This window comes from Mytilus trossulus, chromosome 3, assembly GCF_036588685.1.
Source record: "Mytilus trossulus isolate FHL-02 chromosome 3, PNRI_Mtr1.1.1.hap1, whole genome shotgun sequence".
In the NCBI taxonomy this organism is placed as follows: Eukaryota; Metazoa; Mollusca; class Bivalvia; order Mytilida; family Mytilidae; genus Mytilus; species Mytilus trossulus.
This window is the reverse complement of record NC_086375.1, coordinates 91821033-91844533: the sequence shown is the minus strand read 5'-3', so window position 1 is coordinate 91844533 and position 23501 is coordinate 91821033. Positions and strand designations below refer to the sequence as shown.

At 32.4% G+C, this 23501-nt stretch overlaps 3 protein-coding genes across 4 annotated transcripts; 2 read left to right on the top strand and 1 right to left on the bottom strand.

Moving 5' to 3' along the window:
* Positions 1-205: 205 nt before the first annotated feature.
* LOC134711145 (uncharacterized) lies at positions 206-1609 on the top strand. Its single transcript, XM_063571587.1, has one exon. The coding sequence runs from the start codon at positions 206-208 to the stop codon at positions 1607-1609; it is 1404 nt and encodes a 467-aa protein (XP_063427657.1).
* A 1307-nt stretch (positions 1610-2916) lies between these two features.
* LOC134712851 (neo-calmodulin-like) lies at positions 2917-7227 on the top strand. 2 transcript variants are annotated; one of them, XM_063574818.1, is made up of 5 exons: positions 2917-3184; positions 3551-3587; positions 3953-4096; positions 4315-4557; positions 6980-7227. In XM_063574818.1, exons 1-5 carry the CDS (start codon positions 3155-3157, stop codon positions 7006-7008), a joined length of 483 nt encoding a protein of 160 aa, XP_063430888.1. In that variant the 5' UTR covers positions 2917-3154; the 3' UTR covers positions 7009-7227. The 2 variants fall into 2 exon arrangements, with proteins under 2 accessions (XP_063430888.1, XP_063430889.1); XM_063574819.1 differs by lacking the exon at positions 2917-3184 and adding an exon at positions 3272-3403.
* Positions 7228-8041: 814 nt separating this feature from the next.
* On the bottom strand, positions 8042-21798 carry LOC134712845 (uncharacterized). The gene is made up of 10 exons (XM_063574808.1): positions 21733-21798; positions 21129-21216; positions 19627-19686; positions 18961-18996; positions 18626-18718; positions 17730-17837; positions 17203-17286; positions 16253-16351; positions 14091-14183; positions 8042-13382 (listed from the first exon to the last, which is right to left on the bottom strand). The coding sequence occupies exons 2-10, from the start codon at positions 21193-21195 to the stop codon at positions 12733-12735; spliced, it is 1290 nt and encodes a 429-aa protein (XP_063430878.1). The 5' UTR covers positions 21196-21216; positions 21733-21798; the 3' UTR covers positions 8042-12732.
* Positions 21799-23501: the final 1703 nt, after the last annotated feature.

The following is a 23501-nucleotide window of genomic DNA, read 5'->3' as shown; positions in this document are numbered from 1 at the left end:
TTCCGACTTCTAACTCATTCAGCCAGATGTTGATGTGGAAATCCGTTCGAACAAAGTTGATATTGAGAATGTTAAACCGAATGGTCTTGGCAACAGTGTATTTGAGAAATTCTCTGATTGGAATAGATTGAATTTTGCCTTAGCTACAGTTCGAAAATTCATTCGGCGTCATTTAAATTTGAAGCGATCAGATGGCTCAAAGAACATGGACAATGTTGAATTGCTGCACAACACAGAGCAGCTTGTTCTAAGAGAGGTACAGCAGCAATTTTATGAAAGTGAATTAAATGATATTCGTGACTCAAAGCCTCTAAACAAACACAGTTCTATAGTACAACTGGATCCATTTATCGGCAATGATGGGCTCCTACGTGTAGGTGGACGCTTGAAACATATTAAATTTGATTCTTCCTTCAAGAATCCTATCATCTTACCTGCAAAACATCATGTTACAACTCTTATCGTCCGTAAATACCATGAAGATGTGAAACATCAGGGACGCCATTTTACTGAAGGCCGAATTCGTTCAGCAGGATACTGGGTAGTAGGTGGCAAAAGACTTGTTTCATCCATTCTGCACAAGTGTGTTACTTGCAGAAAACTCAGGAAAGAATTCCAATGTCAAAAAATGTCAAACTTACCTGTTGATCGCATTGAGCCCGAACAACCACCTTTTTCGTCTGTCGGCGTTGATATGTTTGGTCCGTGGGAGGTGTTAACAAGGAAAACCAGAGGCGGTGCAGCAAACAGTAAACGATGGGCTGCTCTCTTCACATGTCTTGTAACACGAGCCGTCCACATCGAAGTCGTGGAGGAGATGTCAGCTTCATCATTCATTAACGCGTTACTCAGATTTCAAGCAATACGTGGTCCTGTCAGAATATTTCGTTCAGATAGAGGCACAAATTTTGTAGGTACCGTGAATGAAATGAATATAAATGTCATAGAAGTGGAAAATGGACCGATTAAGAATTTCTTACAAAAACATGGAATTTCATGGATCTTCAATTCACCACACTCTTCACACATGGGAGGAGTGTGGGAAAGGATGATTGGTGTGACTCGTCGTATTTTGGATGCCATGCTGCTTGAATATGGATCTCGTAGTTTGACTCATGAAGTACTCACAACATTCTTAGCCGAGGCTAGTTATATCATAAACTCTAGACCACTTGTCGAAACATCAACAGATCCTAACAATCCATTTATTCTTTCACCGTTGACATTACTCTCTCAGAAATCTAATGTATTGCAATCTAACATCATAGATTTTGAAACTGTTGACAAAAAGGATCTTCTCCGTAAACAGTGGAAAAGGGTTCAAAATCTCGCTGCAATCTTCTGGAAGCGTTGGAAAGTTGAATACCTCAATACACTACAAAATCGAAGGAAATGGACTTCTGTAGAAAAGAATGTTTCACTAGGTGACGTTGTACTCGTTCGTGACAAGGAACTCTCTCGAAATTCTTGGCCTTTGGGTATTGTTACAAAAGTCATGCCCAGTGATGATGGACTAGTCCGAAAGGTAGAACTCAGAATGATTATAGATGGCAACCCAAAAACATTCTTGCGTCCTATCAGTGAAGTGGTTCTGCTTGTAGAACAATAATCAGTGTTAAAGTACATGTGAACTTTGAACTTTGGTATTTTTGCATATATTTTGACATTATTAATGAAAAATGTTTAGTCTTCTAAATATGAATCAATGTCTTATAAACACTTGTAAATATGTACGTTGCAAGTTTCTTTTTTGTTTTTATTTTTGATATTGTTGAGTTTAAGGTGAAATTTTCAATATCAGGCGAGGAGTATGCTGGAACGATTTCCGGAATTTTGTAAAGCTTTTTCCGATTTGATTTTTTTATCATTGAATTACGATAACTTCCTTGAAACTATCACGTTTTAATTCTATCATCTAAAAGTAATAATCTGTTAATCCAAGCACAATCTTTTCACCGCATTCAGTATATGACAATTGTACAACAATTAACAATAAAGATATACCATGGTTAGCTGTGTTTACTTGTGAGACAGCACAGACACAAAAATTAACAACTTTCGGTCACCGTACGGCCTTCAACAATGAGCAAAGCCAATACCGCAAAGTCAGCTATAAAATGCCATCAAATGACAATGTAAAACAATTCAAACGAGAAAACTAACGGCCTTATTTAATGTTCAAAATATGAACGAAAAACTAATATGTAACACATAAACAAACGACAACCACTGAATTACAGGCTCCTGACTTGGGACAGGCACATACATACAGATTGTGGCGGAGTTAAACTTATTAGTGGGATCCCAACCCTTCCCCTTACCGGCTGGGACAGTGGTATAACAGCTCAGCATAAGAACGAACTATATAAAAATCAGTTTCAAAAGGCTTAACTCATCAGATGGATAAAAAATACAAGTTGATCATTTGCAATAATATCAATATTTAGATCAATATGATCAATATGATTGCAAATGAGAAAAATATCTAACAGCGTACAAATTATTTAGACGAAAGAAACTATCTTTAAGATTACCACCTTCAACAATGACAAAAAACTATACCGTATATGTTTAATTGTTGCAAATTGCAACAAATAAACATGTTAGTTTCAACATCAATGATCAACCGACCATTGGAGGATAATCAAAGTATTGGCAGAGCGCATTTCATTTTTAACTGAGACGTGAAGCATTGTTTTATGTACTGGACTCGATGTTACCCGTTTACTTCTAAGTCAAGTTATATGTGGTGCTCTTAACATGCTTAACATAAGCAGTATAAAATATTAGGCGCATTTTTTATAAATCTTTTTTTAACATGTCGTCTTAAATCTTACTTAATTGACATATTTCCCAGCCCTGTACACGGCTTCAAATTACATCACACATTCACTTTGAATGAAAGGTTGACAAACTAAATACATTTAAAAAAAGCAAGAAATCGCTTAGGATTTAAACTTCTGTCCGCACAGATTTTTGTACAGAAGTAAACACAGACTGGAATGAATGTTCGCCTAAATTCATACTTCTTTAAAATCAGAATTCTAACGTCAAATGAATAAGAATTCGGACAATTCGTGTATAAGAATATATGTATTAACTATACGGTGATATAATATATGATTGTGTAAAGTCTATTCCCGACTGGTTTTAAATGGGTAGTATTAATTCCTTGTTTGAAAAGGTACGTAAACTATCTTATTTTGTCTTAATCATACATATAAATATATATTGTACTTTAAAAAGGATTTAAACTTAAAATTTTATTTAAGGTGTGTATGTTATATATGTGAATATGACTGAAGGGAAATCTAGGGTATATACGTCAATGTATATATGTGTATATACTCGAATACGTCAACAGTTTTCTTATACACGTGTGTGTCACGAATAAAATGAAATGGTAAGTCATGAAAGAGTCCTCTTTGTAATGCCGGGTAAATTTCAATCATTGCATCTCTTTTTTTTCTCCAAATTACATGGTTTGATTTAAATACATTATATGCAGCACATATATCAATTTTACTATTAATGAAATTTATTCTTTCAGACAACTCATTCAGAAAGATCTGCTAAAGTTGTATCAGGTGAGATGTATACAAGTATTTCCGTATCTGCTTTACAAATCAGACTAAACTGATGTATAAAAATGTTAGTAACAACATGATTACTCGTTTTATCTACCCAGAAAGTCAGTCAATTGTTTTGTCGGTTTGACAAAGCAATTTCATATGCGATCATGATATCAATTTTTGTATTTATCTGTTTTATGGGACATGGAAAAATTGAGATAACAAAATTGTATGTTTCCCATTGAGTTCCTGTATTGTTAGTATCAACAAATATTTTCTTACTTATTAAAGTAAAACACAAGGGTTTGTCCCAAGACACCCCCCCCCCCCCACCCCCGCAAGTCCAATAATATCAATGGATATTTTCTATTTTTCATTAGATTTTAAAGAGGTTTTTGAACTTTTTGACAAAGACGGCGATGGGACCATAACGATCAAAGAACTCGACACTGTAATGAGATCACTGGGACAAAATCCAACAGAAAATGAGGTCAAAGAAATGGTACAGAAAGCTGACACCGATGGTATGTTATTAGTTTCAGTTGGGAGTTTGGGATACATAATTGCCGTCTGTTGGTATTCATGTCATTCCATGTTTGTACTTACATTAGTAAACTTGATTGCATAGGGAATTAGTTTTCAGCTGTATAAAAGCAAAGCGGATACAGCATCTGCATTTCAAATATCGATTTTTAACCGGAATCAAGGTCAAATTACTGTTAAATTATTTTTTCTATCAAAGGTAACGGAACAATAGAATTCCCTGAATTTCTCCAAATGGCTACAGACATGATGAAATCAGTTGACTTAGCAGATGAGGTGCGCGATGCGTTCAGGCTGTTTGATAAAAATGGAGATGGTTATGTAACTGCACCAGAACTTAAAACAATTCTATCGAACAATGGAGAGAAGATTTCTGATGAAGAACTAGATGCTCTGGTTAAAGATGCTGATGTGGATGGCGATGGTAAAATAAACTATCAAGGTAACTAAGTTATGTTGTGCAACGAATGTATAATATCGCTAAAGTTATATCTACAACAGCAACGAAGGTTAATAAATTTAAAACGGCAAAGTCAGTCAGCCAAAATTTATCAGCTTTGAATTTATGCTTTTGAACTCAGTACTGTCCAAATGGTTAGTGTTACCGATTGTCACACTGGCGTCTATTGTCTGTCGATCGGCGTGAATTCAGTTTACAAAACAATTACATCTCCTCCGAAATCTCTGGATCATTTGAAACCCAACCCGATGGAATCCTCATTAGAATGTCTATATCAAAATATATACGAATTAAAATAGATATATTAGTATAACCCGTGGCATAGCACCATTGAAGCATTGTAATCATAGGCTTAAAAATAATTTCATAAAACATTTGTTTTCCAACAATAATTTTATTGCAATCGGTAATTATAAGCTTAATTGGGCTATCGCCCTAGAACACCAGCCTTCACTTTTTCTAGTGGCTACCCCACAGTAAACAGTCAATGTGATAGCAGTCGGCAACAATAAAACAAGCAACACAAAATACATTTAGAGGTCAACATACGGGCTTCAAAAATAGTGCCTACACAATGTTTCATTTTTTACATCGACTGAAATAGCTCTCAGTGTACAGACGTTGTGATCATTTTAACAGACTATGACAGATCTACCATCAACATTAATTTCGCCGCCAAATTAATCAATTCCATGTATACATTGCAGTCCACGAAACATGACCAAGGACATGAAAAAATAATTGAAAACCCTCCAAAATCCGTCAAAAAGTTACTTGCTCCTGTTTTGAATATTAAAAAAAAATCGTTATCTTCAGAAACATTTAGTGTTTGGTATCCTTAAGTTCCAATAGTAATTGATTGAACTATTGGCTGCTGATGCCAATTGGCAAGTATCATACGTATATTACGCATACAAATTATTAACTGTAAAATACAAATAACGATTGCCAATGAGATGTAAAGCTATCCACCAAATGACGTTGATTTAAGCAACTGTAGGTCACTGTATGGTCGTCAACTATTAGCAAACAAAATTACAATAAACTTAAAACAAATATGACAGAAAGCAACAAATGAAAACCACTGAAATACAAGCTTTTAACTTGGAACAGGCATATTAAATAAATGGGATAAAACAAGTCTGTGATCGCTCAGCCCTCTCATAACATGTTACAGTGTTGTAACAGCAAAATACAAAACAACTCCTCTTACAGTGTAAAGTCCTTGTATTTACCTGGTTGGGAAATGAACATGCATTAACTCTTCAACCAAAAATGACAAAGCAGATAACTTAGACAAGAATGCACACGTTGAAATGTCTTGCCTTCTTTAATAATCATTAATATTATGTTGATAGTCCTAAATATAAAGCTTTATTACAACTGTCACATTAACTAAACATTAACCAAGAAAACTGTACATTAACCAATGAACTGTGAAAATGAGGCCAAGGTCAAGGTAAAATAAAACCTGTGCAACTGACATATTGATTGATTGATTGATTGTTGGTTGCTTAACGTCCAGTGGCAAATATTTCATGCATATTCAGGACGAGAACAAATTCACAATAAATACAATTGGTAGGTTGATATAATAGAGGCCATCTGGGATGATGGTCAGGGAAATTTGGACTGCCACTGGAAAATGAGGGAATATTGGATAGGGACAGAAATTTTGCCATGCAACAACCTACGGACCCCTCAAAAGAGTTGTGCAACTGACATATAGATCATAAAATATTTTCATACACCAAATATAGTCGACCTATTGCATATAGTACATGTATTAGAAAAAAAAGACCGAAACACAAAAATGAGGTAAAGGCCAGCTGACACCTTACAATTGTTCCATACATCAAATATACTAGACCTATTGCTAATAGTATCTGGGATATGGACTTGACAACCAAAACTTAACCTTGTGCACTGATCCATGAAATGAGGTCGAGGTCAAGTGAAAACTGTCTGATGGGCTTGGGGACCTTACTAGGTACGCACATACCAAATATAGTTATCCAATTACTTACAATACGAGAGAATTTAACATTACAAAAAATCTCAACTTTTTTAAGTAGTCACTTAACCATGAAAATGAGTTCAGGGACATTGGACATGTGACTGACGAAAACTTTGTAACATGAGGCATCTATATACAAAGTATGAATCATCCAGATCTTCTACCTTCTAAAATACAAAGCTTTTAAGAAGTAAGCTAACACCGCCGCCACCTTATAACTATCCCTATGTCAAGCTTTCAGCAACACAGCTGGTAAGTTTGGAAAAAAAATCTTGTTAAAAACCTAATAAAAAAGCGTACATTGCTTAGACTTTTAAATATAATATGAGTAAGCCAATTTCTTTCTCATGTCTTGTTATGAATTTAATTGATTTTTTGTTGTTGCAGAATTTGTGTCTATGCTGGAAGGAAATTGAAGTGAATATGTGCAAATAATCAGGGAAGGATGTGAACCTTATCAATTGCTGAACATTATAATACTTCTGTAAATATGTATTTTTGTATATTCATTTTTTATATTGAAATGTGCTTTCTCATTAAAATAGTAAAATAATAGATTATTATATCTTTCTAGAAAATTGTATCCACAATTACCCAGTGAACTACAACTGCAGACATTTAATTTTAAAAGGAATCCATTGTCATAACAGTATGTTGATTCATTCCTTTTAATGTTTGACTGTTCACCTGTGTTGATGCTTTGATTATTGGTTCATTATTGGTTCATTATTGGTTCATATTTTATCCCCATTTTTTCAATTTTGTATTGACCATTTGGACAAATGCTTATTAATTATCCCAGTTTGTACACACTTGATTCAATATACTGATTGTTTGTAATAGACAACAGGTCAAAGTGTTATACTGATATTTTTTGTAGGCAGTACTCTTACTTGATTACTTTTTAATACAAAGCTGATGTTGTTGTTTTTTCCATTGTAACTCTTGGCAGTGATGAAGAGTTTTTTTTTTGCTATAATGTAAAAGCATGAAGTGATGTTAATATTTTTTTAGTCAACTGAAATTGTTGTAGGTGTAATACCACAAAATCATAGCATGTCATATCTAGTTTCATAGGAAAAAGGGTTGAAATTTTTACTTCATAGTACTGGACAGGATAAAATTCTACTCGTGCCAAGTACTTCTTTATTGAAACAAAGACATTAATTCTGCAAGTTTAACAAATACTTATAGGGGGAAATCAGGTGCTTTTAACAAACTTAAGCCAAACAAGAAAGCTATTTTTATGACTTTAAACTGTAAACTGTGATAAACAATGTTTGCAAAAAATAAGTTATAAGTTAATAAAATGTACAAATTCAAACAATCAGTCATTTATACATGCACTTTCGATTCAATATAATGCCATTGAGATTTATTTTTTCAAATATTTAATTAGTTTCAATATTTTATTATAGTCTCGCCACTGTTATAACAGATAAGATAAGATAAGATCAGATTTATTTTAATAAAGTGTCACCATCCATTACAGTATCTATATATATATACAACTCGTATTAACATCAACCCAACAATGTTAGATCTGTAAATTAGCTTTCACGAATTTTTTGTTCTTCCCTCTCCTGGATTGGAACCCATGCTTCTGAGATATCGTGACACCAAATCACCTGCACTGTATCCAGTGCCCTAGACCACCCGACCACCTGGGCTTCATAATAATAAAGATTTTGGTTGCTGGGTGTTACATTATCTCGTCAGTTTTAATCTAGACACATAAAGTCATAAGAACCTAACATTTAATAAAAGGATGCCAGCCCAAAACAGCTTATGAGACACTATCATTAAAACAAACATCTAAAACATACATAAAAGGACAACTTTAATACATTTATAAAGCATTTGGTAAAAAAACACCCAAAAAACCCACAAATATAATTTCTAGATGACATATTTTCGTTGGTAAATCATAGAATAAACAGAACTAGCTAAAAGAGGAACCATATTCTCAATACACATAAGAAAACGAAGTTTTTCAATATCGCATAAATACTCAAAATCAACATTTAAAAGACAGGCTTGGCATATATTTCATGTCTGATATCAGAGTAAAAACAACAATTAAAAAGAAAGTGTTATTCATCTTCAATTTGGCCACTATCACAAAAAATACATAAACAGTCTTGTAGAGGTTCTGGTGGTCTTTAATATCATACCCGTAGCCAGGGGGTTTCTGGGGTTTTGGAGGAACCCCCCCTTGAACAAAAATAAGCACTGTTAAAGTCAACATTCTGTTCGAATTGTGACTGTTAACCTCGAGTTTGTGAGTCCAAATACCCCCCTAGAAAATTTCTGGCTACGGGCTTGAATATCGACCTGTTTCAACTTAAAGTTGTAACGAACCAGCTCTGAAAAGTGACAAAATACGTCGGTGGCATCTATTATTGACTACCTTTACATAAGGCTCCGTACATATGCAAGTTTTAAACAATCAATGAAATCTTAACTTATTACCATTGACATTTTCATCACTCCATACTTTATGATGCCAAAATTCTTTTTACAAAGTTTGTATAGAATCCTATACATTGCTCATATTAATTTCATCTTCTACATTTTGAATCAAACCATGTTTATACATTATGCATTCCAATACACATATAAAAATCATTGTGTATAACATAAAACATTGGAATACATATAAAAACATATTATGTATTAAAACTAACTGTAAAATACCATAAGCTTAAATTGCACCTGCTCTAACTCAAAAAGATTTTTACAATGTAGTGTACAACTATTGTAACAAACAATATCAAAATTATAGAAAAGTCTACCAGCCTGAACTTTAAATATTGATAGTTCTATGTAAAGGGGGTCTAAAATTCAGTTTGACAGTTTCAGATGTTACTAATTTTGGACTTTTTCCTAGACCAAATTGCTACTTAACATAAAGATTCAGGACCCAAATTTTCTAAACATGTAATTTCATCCCCTTACTTAATACTGTAAACCAACTTCTTTTCACAACTTTCGCGAGTAGAAAAATAACGTGAATGTAAATCGTCGAAAAAATGTAAAACTTGGATCTTTACTTCTTAAACTATATCATATAAATTTGAACAATCGCGAAACTAAAAAGCCGCAAAGTGGACTAGAAAGGGTCAAATGTGAAATAAAGTATCCGCGAAAATAAGTTGGTTTACAGTATTTCATAAATGCAATTTCAAGAAATAAATTGGGAAAGTGTATGAACAAAATTTGCAAGATATACACTGTTTACACTAGGGACTATATTTGTAGACGACAAAAACTAAAGTATGATAACTGTGTCCTTGGACCAGCTTGATACAAATAAGAAATTTGTTCTTCTACATAAGATATTTAAGCAAGTTTTAGAAACTACCTGACATATTTATTCATTTTAAAATAAAAATACAAACTTTTTCGTCAATAGACGAGTTATAAAAATGATCATTATGTTTAACTGCTTTACTATACAATATATCTCTCAAGTCTGCATATAGAGGACATAAAGTAAATACATGTTTTCATCTTCAATTTCATTTTTACACATAGAACAAGATCTTTCATTTATTGGATTTCTCATATTATCCTGTTTCTATTTTCATTCGTGAAACACCACATCTAAATTTTGCATAAGAACTTCTAAATTGAATAGACATATTTTGTTTTAAATATAGTGTGATTAATATAGCTAATTAGTATGAATATAACAAAAGAAAATGTGGTATGATTGGCAAGAGACCAAATAACACATAAATTAACAACTATTGGTCACCATACTGCCTTCAACAATGAGCAAAGCCCATACCTTATTGTCAGCTTTGAAAGACCCTGAAATGACAAATGTAATACAATTCACTTGAGAAACCTTCAACCTTATCTATGTACAAAAAAAAATGGATGAAAAACAGATATGTAAAACTTCAACAAAAGACAACCACTGAACTACAGACTACCTGAATTGGGACAGGCACATACATACAGAATGTGACATTGTTAATCATGTAAGCAGGATTCCTGACCAATCCTCCATCTAACCTAAGACAGTGGTTTAACAGTACAACATATATTTGCCAACATCCATAAAAACCCTGATATAGTTCTGTTCTGGATAGTGTTTATACAAGAAAAGAAAGAGAGTCCCAAAATAGATGCATCATAGATAATGACTGACCAGACCAGAGTATCAAGACATGAAATCCACAAAAATAACTATAAAAAAACCTGAATGGGATCTTATGTGCATTGGAAGAGTAAACAACTGAAGATAATCACTGATTTAAAGGCTCCTGGCTTTGGATTAGGCACATAGAATGATGCAGGGTTAAACATGTTCATTGGGGCACAAAATTACAAATTCAATGTATACACCCAATCTAGAAACATAACATCTGTAAAACTTTTATAATCAGTAAATCAGGATGAAACCTCATTTTCTAATTCAAACTTTAAAGCAGGGATTTCTATTGCAACATATTCCCAAAAACCCAATAATATTCTATGCAGACTTATAAGAAATATGAACTGTAGCTTACTATTAAACAAAAACTAAACTATAAACTTAAGAATTGATCTGACAATGTAAAAAGGATTGAAGTCAATGTAGCATGACTTAATTAGGAGACAAAGTGACTGAAAAAATTGGTCCAGTTGATAACACATATTTTCATTTTTTTTCATTTAGTATTTGAGGTCAAGTTCCAAATATTTGTAGGACTCTACAGTGCGATGGGGACGCTAAAGTATGATGGTCTCGCTAAAGTGCCATGGTCTATGCTAAAGGATGCTTCCATACGCTAAAGTCCGATGCTCAGCGAAAATATAGACATAGAAACATAGTTCGATAATGACGTTAACAGTCGTTTAAATACAAACCAATAATGAACATGCCAGAAGATAGATTAGGAATATTTGATTAACAATTTTTACACCAAATGTCCATGACTTACGATTTATTGATTTAATTTAATCGTTCTTTGTCGGCTAAATCACAATGTTTATTTTTTCGAGTGCTGGAAGAAGAACTTGTATCCTACAGTCGACCATTTTACTATATAGATACCAAATAGTTTACACATACTTATCCTGCTTCTATTTGAAGCGAATGGATACATTCAAATCATTGTTTATGTGGCAGTTTACTTTGTAATCCCCGTTAAAATGCCATCGATTTTAATGAAAAGTAACGTCGGAAAACTAAAATAGAGATACATGTTTGCATGCGTGAACTATAAATTGTCTGCTAAAACATAAGTTCTTACTGTGCATTGTAGGAAAATAAAAAACATGTAGTTGTACTCGCTACGAAAAATGAGAAGATCAGCGATCATTGCAATTCTCTCGCATTTAGATTACAACTTATACAAATAAATGTTGCATATCCCGACAATGAACAAATTTTGTATGTTTGATTTTCATTGACAAATGTAAGAGAGGTTATAAGATTAGTATGAAAGGCATTCTACACCAATTTTCCAAATATTCAATATGCTCCAAATTGTTAAAAAATTATTTTACATGATTTATGATATTTGCAAAACATAAATCAATTTTATAGCAATTATTACTTGGTCAGACTTGTAAATTTAGAAACAATTACTTCAGTCTACAGGTAAATTGTAAAGCCTATCACATATGTTATACCTAAGCTTCTGCTTTTTTAACCTCGATGTTTTATTACTTCAAATCTTACCCTTTGGACCATTGCACTTTAGCATGACACACCATCATACTTTAGGGAACAAACAACCATCGCACTTTAGCGTGAGACGCCATTTACTTTAGCGTAGACCATCGCACTTTAGCTTTACCATAGCACTTTAGAGTCCTACATATTTAAGAATTTTATTCCACTACAAATACATATTAAATGCAATAAACAGATTGTAAACACATTTAAGTATAAGACTTATCATCTTCGCTAGCCAAGGCTAGCAAAGATGTAGACTAATAAAATGTTGGAAAAACTGGATTATTTAACATTCTAAGTAGAACAGATTTATGATTTTGTGTTAATTCATATTCTATCAAACAGGTTTTTGCTACATTTGTATCACCACTAACAGATATATTTTTTATGAGAATAAACACAATATCATACAAAAAGTTAATAGAACTTATTACTTTTGATTGACAAACACTATAGATAATAGTGTTTAAGCTTGAAAACCCTGAATAGCAACATTTGCCATATATTGGGCCACACTTCTTCCTGTGTTACCTATTTCAAGCCCCATTTCTATTTTGACTTCATTATTGCTCTTTGGTGTCATAGCAATATCGAAGTTTTTACACATGCTGTCCTTTCCAAAATCGCTGATCTTGTTAATAACATCTGATACAACAGCTCCATCTACCCCTTTCTTCTCAGTGCTCTCATCTTTTTGTTCACTATTTTCTGGTCTTCCATCGCTAGGAGTGGCTGTGTTGTAAACCTCTGCATCCTGGTCAACATCATTTTCCCCTGATATATTTTCCTCTTCTTGGATAGCTTGGTCTGTTTCTTCATTAGCTGCTCTACTAAGCACACTATTGACAGATTGAGAAGAACACTGATCATTTACTCCACCACTCTGGCCACATTCTATATTTTGACTTCTATCCTCATTGGTACCTCTTCCTGATAAACCAGACAGGTTGTCTTGTCCACCATGGCTACCAATCAGTTGACAGTCTGAATTTGAGTTTCCTTCTGGTAAACTGCCAGGAGTACTTAGCCTTCTGCTTACTTTGCTGAATTGAGCAAGGTTGTCAACATTGTTATAGTTTGTTATACTCAATGAAGATCCATCTTCTTCCACTGTTTCTGTGAAGAAGAAAAAAATAAACTTTAAAAAAAAAGGTGTATAACCAAGGCCAGTACTATGCTCGTTCCTGACCTGGTTGTTCATCTCGCTAGGTTGGAGGAACTAGCTGGTAGCTTTACTATATAAAAAAACAGGTACAGGAGAGAATGCCCTATTAAAAGCACCTAGCTAAGTAATTAAATACCAAAATCACCTGTCAATAATAACTCATAACATACAGTTAGTTATAATAGGCCCAAACATGACAAACTGTCACACAATTCAAAACATGCAGACATTGAGAACATGGATTAAATTTATTTTGCAGTTAGTATTTCTTTTTTATGTTATATAATTTTATATAATACTGCAGTAAATCTTGTAAAAGTCAGCTAAAGCAAGCTGTTTTTATTTTGATACCTAACAAAGTTTCAAAATCCTTTTGATAAATTCAAATAGAACTCACCTAATGCAAGAAAATTAGTATAAATTTCATGTGCATTGCTCTATGATTTAGTCCATAATAACAGTATAAAGAAAAGCAACAAAAAGAAAATTCAATATAAAATTAATATACATGTACTAGAAAGTCCAAAATCATTATTTTTTTTAACAAAAGTTGCACAATTTTCCTTTTGTTTTGCATATAATTGTAACTTCATCCACTTTTACAGGTACATCTGTCATATATCAAATTGTAGTACAAAAAATATAATGACATATCATACCAGCTAGACTGTTTTCACTCCTTTTTGGTGCTGTTTCTGTGTATTCTGTACATTGAACTACTGCTTGAATATCTATATAATCCTCATTCATTCCTGAAAAAAAATTAGTCTATTTTAAAAATCCATACTGTTTACAGACAAGGTTTAAATGCATCTTTACTCCCTTAACTATTTGACCTTTTTTTTTAAGAGGGAACATTCACTTCTCTAAATCTCACTTTGTATTTTATACAATATTTACAATACAGAATTCTGTAAAACTGAAATAAATTACAAAATGAATTACAAATTTCGTATGAAAAAAGTAAAAACACAAAAATACTGAACTCCGAGGAAAATTCAAAAAGGAAAATCCAAAATCATAAGGCAAAATCAAAGTCCAAACACATCAAACCAATGGATAACAAAAAAGTAAAAACACAAAAATACTGAACTCCGAGGAAAATTCAAAAGGGAAAATCCAAAATCAAAAGGCAAAATCAAAAGTCCAAACACATCAAACAAATAGATAACAACTGTCATATTCCTGACTTGGTACAGGCATTTTCTAATGTAGAAAATGGTGGATTGAACCTGGTTTTAAAGCTAGCTAAACCTCTCACTTGTATGACAATCGCATCAAATTCCATTACATTGTCAACGATGTATGAACAAAACAAACATACTCAAAGAGTAAAAATGTCAAAAATAGGGGTACAGCAGTCAACATTGTGTTATCATCTTAACCCTTGTCGTGCGGGGGCCGTAATATTACGGCCGTACCCAGAATACCGTTATTTTGGCATCAATGGCGCTCCATACATTTAGAGGTCATCGTAATACCATTTATTTCGTAGTGTATGAACGTTTCCTCAATCTGAAACTATTCATGTCATGTTTCTCACTTTAAATATTCATTTTGAGCTCAAATACGAACTTCAAAATTTGATATCGGACAAAATTGTTTTTTTTGGAGGGGTGGGCTTACCTTCAAGGTCTGAATCACGGAGCTCAGAGGACGGAAACCTTGACAAATACCGTTAACCTAAAGGCACATAACGACTACTTCCGGTTGCAAGTCCAGTTAAAGTTCAAAATTGGAAAAATTCCGCAATTTGGTGAATTTTGGTGCAAATGACCTTCTTTACACTGATGAACCCAGATCAGTTTCACTCCGACCTAACAACTGTTGTGATAAAAGTGTTCACTGGTGTCCACGCTACATGTAAACTACAGATGGATGCATCTATTAGCATCTCTCGGACTTACAGGTCGAGAAAAAGAACGGAAAAAGGTCAAAATTGACGCTTTTTGTACCTGAGGACCAACTTTGGAGCAAATTCCCGCCAAAAAAAATCCGCCTCCTCACCCAGACTACCCCACCCTGTGATCACCTATTTTAGATTTATTGCAATCAGTATGCATCAGCATCAGGGTACAGCTCATTTGCATATCATTTGCATATTTTTGCAAATACTTGAAATTTAGACAATTTCTGAAAACAACTCAGCATGGTAAGGGTTAATATCACTATAAAACAACAAATGTAACGAAGAATCACAAAAAGGCATACATAAAATTGAACTTACTCATTTTGCTTTTCTTGTACCACTTTATTTATGTATATATAAAGTCTACCCGTAAAGGAAAGAAGGTTTTCATTGCTGGTGTAAAAATGCACGTCTGAAATTCGTACAGGTAGACATAAAAATAATTTTGTCGTTCAAAGTTTGAAGGCATACATACATGCATCACTATAAAAACAACAAATGTAACGAAGACTGTAACAACTGTCACATTCCTGACTTGGTACAGGCATTTTCTAATGTAGAAAATGGTGGATTGAACCTGGTTTTATAGCTAGCTAAACCTCTCACTTGTAAGACAGTCGCGTCAAATTCTATTACATTGTCAACGATGAACAGATGATGATGACTATAGGTCCTCAATAAAGACTATGACTTAATTGATGTGTTACTCTTCACATATTGCAGTTCATTAAAAAGAATTCTGACGCCATTTGTTCTATTTAACCGTAATATATGGACAGCAACACTTTCTAACAAGTCACTATTAAATTTTATTAATTTAAACTAACTATCCTAGGTGACTTCATGTCAAACTTAAAAAGATACTGCTGTAAAAGGAATGAGTTAAGATGATATCCAACAGATAGTGTTTACCTTGGTTTATAGAGCTTATTTCATCTACTTTATCTTCCTCATATATAGAATCCTCCAACTTATTATTATTTTCAAAGGTCTTTGGTAAATCTTCAATTTCTAAAAGAAAACAAAATGTGAATGAATATAGAAGAGCTGATTCTGACTCTACCTATTTAATGCTAATTACTGAAAAAGAAGTTTCAAAGATAAAGGTAAAAATGTTCATTTCCAATACTGGGGATTTACTTATTTTTATGGGTATCAATTTTTGTGGATTAATGAAAACATACATGTTTGTGGATATTTAATTTCGTGGTTTGGCAAACTGTGTCATTTTGGTCTTTTGTGGATAGTTGTCTCATTGGCAATCATACCACATCTTCTTTTTTATATACTATAGGAAAATTGTCATTCCTTCAACTCTAAATTTCATGGTACACCTTAACCCACGAAATCTACAAAAATTGATATCCAATAAATAATTATGAATCCACAGTAAAGGCTTCATTTGAAACCAGTTAATTACAATTCAAATTTTGTGCATTTTCTTGTTTAAATACTGAATACCATTTTTCATTTGTTAATTTGTTCATGTTGCTTAGTCTATACTTTTGTACATATGTTGTGTTTTGTGTACTTTTGTTTGTCTTTTCATCTTTTTAATTTTTGCTATGGATTTGTCAGTTAGTTTTTTGATGGACTTTGAATATCCTTTTTGTACCTTTGATTCTCTTTTATAGCATTATCATGTTTGAATAATTAATATCTTTCTCTATATTTTCTTTTGAATAGTGAACATCATTTATTATGAGGTTCTAAAATTGTATAGGATATCCTGAAACTAAATTATGACATAGTATTTTTTTTTATTAAAAGATAATTTCTACCACAATTTCAATATTAAATAAGTTCAATACTTACATTAGAGCTACCAAATTATCTTATCTATGTATTAAACCATTACTTACCATCTATTTTCTTTATCTCTGGTTTACACGTATGTTCATCTGTCTCTGAGTCTTTGCTTGTTGTTGGAAAAACTACTTCAGACCCTGTGAAATTCATTTACATTTGTTTTTTCAAATATTTAAAAAAAACAAGAAAAAAATCAATGTTAGTTACATTATTTGCTTTGCTTACTTCAGACTGAAGATATCATTATGAAAAGTTTGATAAGATGGTTAACAATCAGGTATTATACCGATTTTTTTTTCAAGATTCAGGTAAGAATGCATTTAGCTTTCTGTTGTTAAGTAAAAAGAGGTATTGGCTGTCAAATTAAAGTTCACTGATTTGACTCAAATTATCATTTTTGCAAGTGAATTATTCATTATTAATATATCTTAGCTTATTTTTACAAATTGAACCATACTGGCTGCTAAATGCAAATTATTATTTCACTTTCATTAATGATTAAACAAAAAAACATATTTTAAATTTTATATTTATATCTTGTAGCTGGTGCCCCTTAAACTCTCATATTTATGTCAATTACCTATACCAGAATCTTGACTGGAAGTTACGATAAGTCCATTTTCAGTTTCATTCACTGGAGTATAAACCTCTGTTAGAAGTTGATCTTTCACTACTGCAGATTTACTATCTATAAAGAAGACATAATTAACAAATCCATACAAGTTTTTTGGGTCTTTTCCCATTCTATTTATTAAAAAAAAACATATATCTAATAAAATTGATTTTATATTATTCAATCTTTTAACAATATGAATAAAATGTTAACCATAGATATTGTGACTAAATTGCCACATAATCGTATGACAATAGTGTTAACATATGTTTCAGCTTATTATGTTATTAGTGATATGTTTTAATTAATTTCTTAAACTGGAAAATCTCTCACTACTGGCAGAGAACTGGTGGAAAAGTTATGACAAACAGTATAGCACATCCATGCTATCAGGGTGATGTTGTTTACCAAGCCCTAACATTTAGATATGATCCATGATTCCATGTTCACTTTTTTTTTTGTGCCTAAAACATGGTAATGTTTTTCACTAACAGTTAATGAAGTCTTTAAACTAAATCCATTGAAGATTAGATGTGTATTGATAAATATTTTAGTCTTATATACACGATCAAATTGTTTATAAGTTGTTATTGGCTTTGAACTAGCTTTCAATAACTGTGATGGTTCTGCAAATCCTCCTATCACCTGGGTAATAGGGTATAAAACCATGACACAAATAAATACCCCTTATCGTTATTTGTCCGCCATTGCTGGAAATCACACAGGTTCCCGTAAAATTTTGACGTCATAAAACAAAATATCTGACGCCACAATGGAAAAGTGATTGTTGTTGACGTCAAAAGTTCAAGCGGCTGGGTCAGCCAGCATTAGCGATAAGGTGTATAATATCCTGAAATACATACCACTTTCATATTCACTGTCACTATGTTCCTCCCTTTCCCTAATTATCCCTCCAGCTATAGAAACACTACCAGCATTGATATGAATATTGAATACTACAAAGAAAAGTAAAAAAAACATAGTTTATTAACTACCAGTAATATATCAAAATGTAGTCTCATATACCTTAATATTATTTTTGCAGAACAACAAATGTGTTTATCAAAATTAATTTAAGGAATGACTAATACTTTTTCTGTCTATGAAGAAATAATATAAAAAATTTGGTGCACATTGAATAACACGCTACGCGCACCACATTTTTTATGTTATTTCTAATAGACAGAAAATCACTTACTCTTGCTGGCTTGTTTTTCTTCGCCTTGTTCTTTATCTGTAATAAAAAAAAAAGTTTCAAAATTATCTTCCTTTTTAATCGAAAAAAAATAAATGGGGAATGTGTCCATGGGACACAGATGATACCCCCGCTTGCATATCATAAAAAGTTATATAGGGACATGACAAAAAAAGTTTTAGTGACGCTACTCAAAATTGTACTTGATTTGGGGTTTGTATTAATTAGTAATAGTATTTATATGTATGAGTCTAATAACATTTGGTTGAGGCAAACCTAACAAGGAGTTGTGGCAAATAGATACTACAAGCTTTCTATCAAATGGTCTCAGAAGAGTTGCATTCACAAGGTGTTATTGTCACAATATTCTGCATGTTAGTGTGATTTGGACTAATGGACAGACAGACTGGACAGATGATAACCATTCTATAGTTCTAAGGTGTGATACATGGACAACATGTTAATGTGATTTGGACTGATGGAGAGACAGACTGGACAGATGATAACCATTCTATAGTTCTAAGGTGTGATACATGGACAACAAGTTTTCATTACATCAAGTTAGAATATTGAAAACAAAGTCAATAAATAAAGAATGTTTACTATCATAAGTATTGCTCTCTCTCTCTATATATATATATATATATAGGCAGGTGCAATGTATCATACCTTTGCAATCTTTATTTTGATTGGAACAATTATCATCACATTTTCTCTCTTTTTCTATATCTGTAAATATATAACATAAACATTTCTGACATTATTGCTTTCTGATGATCACCCAATATATGTAGTGTTCACTGTGAACCCTGTTGTCAAGGGCGCACTTGTAGCCAAATCAAAATAAAATGACCAAGATTGAAATAACTGAAAAACAGTTTCATATAAAAAATTACGACAAGCATAAACAAGCAAAAAAGGGTTCTCTTGCATGAGGTGCATAGCCCTATACTTGTATTTTGACATTCGTTGTTAAATTTAACAATGAGATTCTTTGGGCTATTTATGATAGCATTTGTTTGATTGCTTGCTGGTATGTTGTCATATAAACTTTGTTAATCTAACCCTGAAGCCGCGTTCTTCAATGCAAAGGAACAGATAGCAAAGCAATCTGGTAAATTTGATAAGGGCCTGTGGTAAACTTGTCTTACACTTGCTCTGAGGTGAGATGAAGAACAGCAATAGAAAAAGGATGGTTTTTCGGGTTTTGGTTTCTGCATGTGGGGTCCGCTCGACAGTTCAACAGTTCTATAGTCCTACGGTTCGATAATCCAACAGTTTAATAGTCAGATAGTTCTACAGCCGAACAGTTCGATAGTCCGACATATACTACAAGATATGATATAGACTAATAACAGACACAAGACGTTCTTCCTGGCTATGGAGAAACGACAGACATAACTTTTCTAAAACTGAATCCCTATAATGTTTTTAACTTATTTCACAGATAATCTTCACCCCACCTCTATGCCGCCTTTGTTGGTTTATAACTCCGTGCTTACATCAAAATGCGTTCAATATAAAAAAAAAATAATTAAATCATTGGTAGATTTTTATTAAAGTTATCATGTAATGGAATACAGTTGCTGACACATAGATACTCCCGTTTCTTTTATTTATTCTTTATGCTAATAATAAAATATTTAAATAATCACACAAGTGACTGGAAGTTATGTTCAGTTTTACCTCCAAGTGGTAGGTTGGATCTTTTCACTTTTATCAGATCATATATACGCTGTACTCAAATCTGGTACATGACTTCCGACTCGCATACATATATTATGTAAAAATACCACTAAACTGTTGGACTAAAGAACTTTTAGACTATTAAACTGTCGGATCATCGAACCATCGTACCATCAAACTGTCGGACCATCGAACTGTCGGACTATAGAACTATCAAAGTGTTGGACTATCACTACGGCCCCTTCTGCATGTATATGAAGTGATTTTGTGTCATGAATTTTTTATCAACCCTAGACATTACACCATTAATTTTTCTCTTATGTAACATGTTAAAGAACCATGTTGATATTGAGTAAATTCTAACACTGTTTGAAAGTTCTACCAGTTTCAACATGGACTCTTGAAATAGTTGGCTATTTGCCAACTTCAAAAGACCTTTTTCATTTACAATCCTGACACTCTTGATAAATGAGAAATATGCTTACCTGGCACTGCATCCTTTTGCTTCTTTTTCTTTCTTACTCCACAAAGTAATCCTTTTAACTTTCCCATATCTTTATCAGTATTGTATTACTGCAATTGAAAGTGAAAGAAATACACATCATCATGTCTTGCTTTTGTCCAATGATGTTTGAAATCATGAAATAAAGATGAACTCATATATGGTATCAGAATGTCAATTAATCTTTATATTTCCAGTATCCACACTTTCTACTATTTCCATTGAAAAATTATAAATGTGCTGAAAAAATTGTCAAATCAATAAATAGTAGGAATTCCTTCAAGTTTAATCAGCAACCTTAAACCGAAAGTAAAAGGGAGTTATAAACAATTTATTTGAAGGAAAATATTCTTCTGTAAAAATACAATCTTAAATTTATATGTTTGCCAATGAGACATATCCCCACGAGAGTACACATGACACAGTTATTTACAAGTATTGGTCTCCGTGCCTAAAGTATATATTTAAATATTATGTCATCCAACATATTTCATTTTTAAATGTTCCATACTGAAATTATTATTTTATTCCAAAATTTAATCTAAATATCACCCTTCTTTAATATTTTATGCAACAAGACAGTTTACCTTAATCTTAGTACAACTTTCAACTTAATCCCTTTATCATCTTTCTACAACATAAATATTTTACTCAAATTACTCACATTTTATTCTAAAATAGAAGTGGATTTCACCTAGTTATTTTTAAAAAATCAATAATATCCACGTTATGACCTTGTATTTATTTATAGAACTGAAATTAAATTGCTTAAATCAACAAATACCTATGAATTATTAGAGCATTACTATAGCCAGAGACATATAATACAATGTATTATATGTCTCTGCTATAGCTTATATATATTAAATGAATACATTATAATAGTATAATTTTAAAATTCACAAAGCATTGAAGTACTTAAAACCATATCTTGATAATTTGTATTTTAAAGGAATGTTAACCAAGTGCAGTGTTTAAGTATTAAAAATACACCTTGATGGTGTTTAATAAATGCAGGGTGTCCAGTTTCATTTTAACTATGAATGATAAATCATACAATGTGCTGGTTTCATTAACATTTAGTAGTGCATAATTTAACAGAGCAAAAAGTGTCACCATTTCATCATGGCAATCAGTTCAATAGGCTATAAAAGACAGACTTCTCAACAAAACCATAAAACACACAGTATTCTCTTATCATGAACATTTACTGAGAATACCCCCTTTTTTTTGCCAATCAATGCATTTGAATGGGGACATATAGTTGGAACCCCCATGGTCCTGGGTTGGGACCCCCCCTTTTAAAAAGGCTGGATCCACTCCTGTGTTGATTAGTTTATTTTCGTTGGTACAAATTTTCATACAAAAGATATCAATTGAATGATTTTGAAGCATTGAAAACAAACATTTTGTTTGTGAAAGAATATGAAATACATTGCAAGCACAAAGACTAAGGCAAATGAATGTAACATAAAAAAGAAAACAGAATTTCTAAATATTTGACGGTTGATCACAAGCATCCAACTCATCTTAATAAACTGTTGTGTGCCCTGAACACAATGTTTCAATGTCTGTTGTTAGTTGCTGTCTTGTACATACATCTTGCTGCTGGTTTCCTCATTTGAATAGTTTCACATTTCTTGATATGGTTACCTTAAAAGCTTGTTAAATAGTATTGATTTTACTCATTGTCAAAGACCATCAGGTGACCTATATTTGCTAATATACACATCAGTCGTTCTCTTGTAGATGCTTGTCTTATATGAAATCACAAAACATCTACTTATTCTCATCTATACAGCTGATACCTGGGAGTGAGTACCAAGGTAAAGATTGTTTTATTTTGTAATGTGAACTTCAAATGAACTGTTTCAGATAGAAACTGACCTTATGAAAGCTCATGTTTCCACGTACATTTATAAGACTTTGATTGAATTCAGAAAATGCAATATAAAAAGATGAGTTATCGGTCAGTTTAGTGGGGTTCTTCTAACTATCCAATTTTCAAACAGTTTCTTTCTGGCACAGCTTAAATTTCAAAACATTGACTTATATTTAAAAGTAAATTGAGACACATTTGAATTGGACATCAGAGTTATCTTCCTTTGTTTAGAGAGTTATAGATGTATATGTCGTGTACAAGTTGCGATTTTTTACAAGTTATAACATGTACAAAAAAATAGTACATGTTATAACTTGTATAATGCAAAAATACAAGTTATAACATGTACAAAAGTACCTCATACATGTTATAACCTGTACAAAATATTGATTAAAAATGGTTTTAACTTGTACAAAATTTAAGATAAATCTTAATGCAGTAAAATATACATTTAAATTCACCAATACATAAAGA

Coding starts and splice junctions, on each gene's coding strand:
- LOC134711145 (XM_063571587.1), top strand. CDS start 206: ATGGACAATGTTGAATTGCTGCACAACACAGAGCAGCTTGTTCTAAGA.
- LOC134712851 (XM_063574818.1), top strand. CDS start 3,155: ATGGGTAGTATTAATTCCTTGTTTGAAAAG. Junction 3,185..3,550: donor TTAATTCCTTGTTTGAAAAG/GTACGTAAACTA, acceptor TTATTCTTTCAG/ACAACTCATTCAGAAAGATC. Junction 3,588..3,952: donor ATCTGCTAAAGTTGTATCAG/GTGAGATGTATA, acceptor ATTTTTCATTAG/ATTTTAAAGAGGTTTTTGAA.
- LOC134712845 (XM_063574808.1), bottom strand. CDS start 21,195: ATGGGAAAGTTAAAAGGATTACTTTGTGGAGTAAGAAAGAAAAAGAAG. Junction 18,719..18,960: donor AGAAAAACAAGCCAGCAAGA/GTAAGTGATTTT, acceptor TTTTCTTTGTAG/TATTCAATATTCATATCAAT. Junction 17,838..18,625: donor TGACAGTGAATATGAAAGTG/GTATGTATTTCA, acceptor TCTTCTTTATAG/ATAGTAAATCTGCAGTAGTG.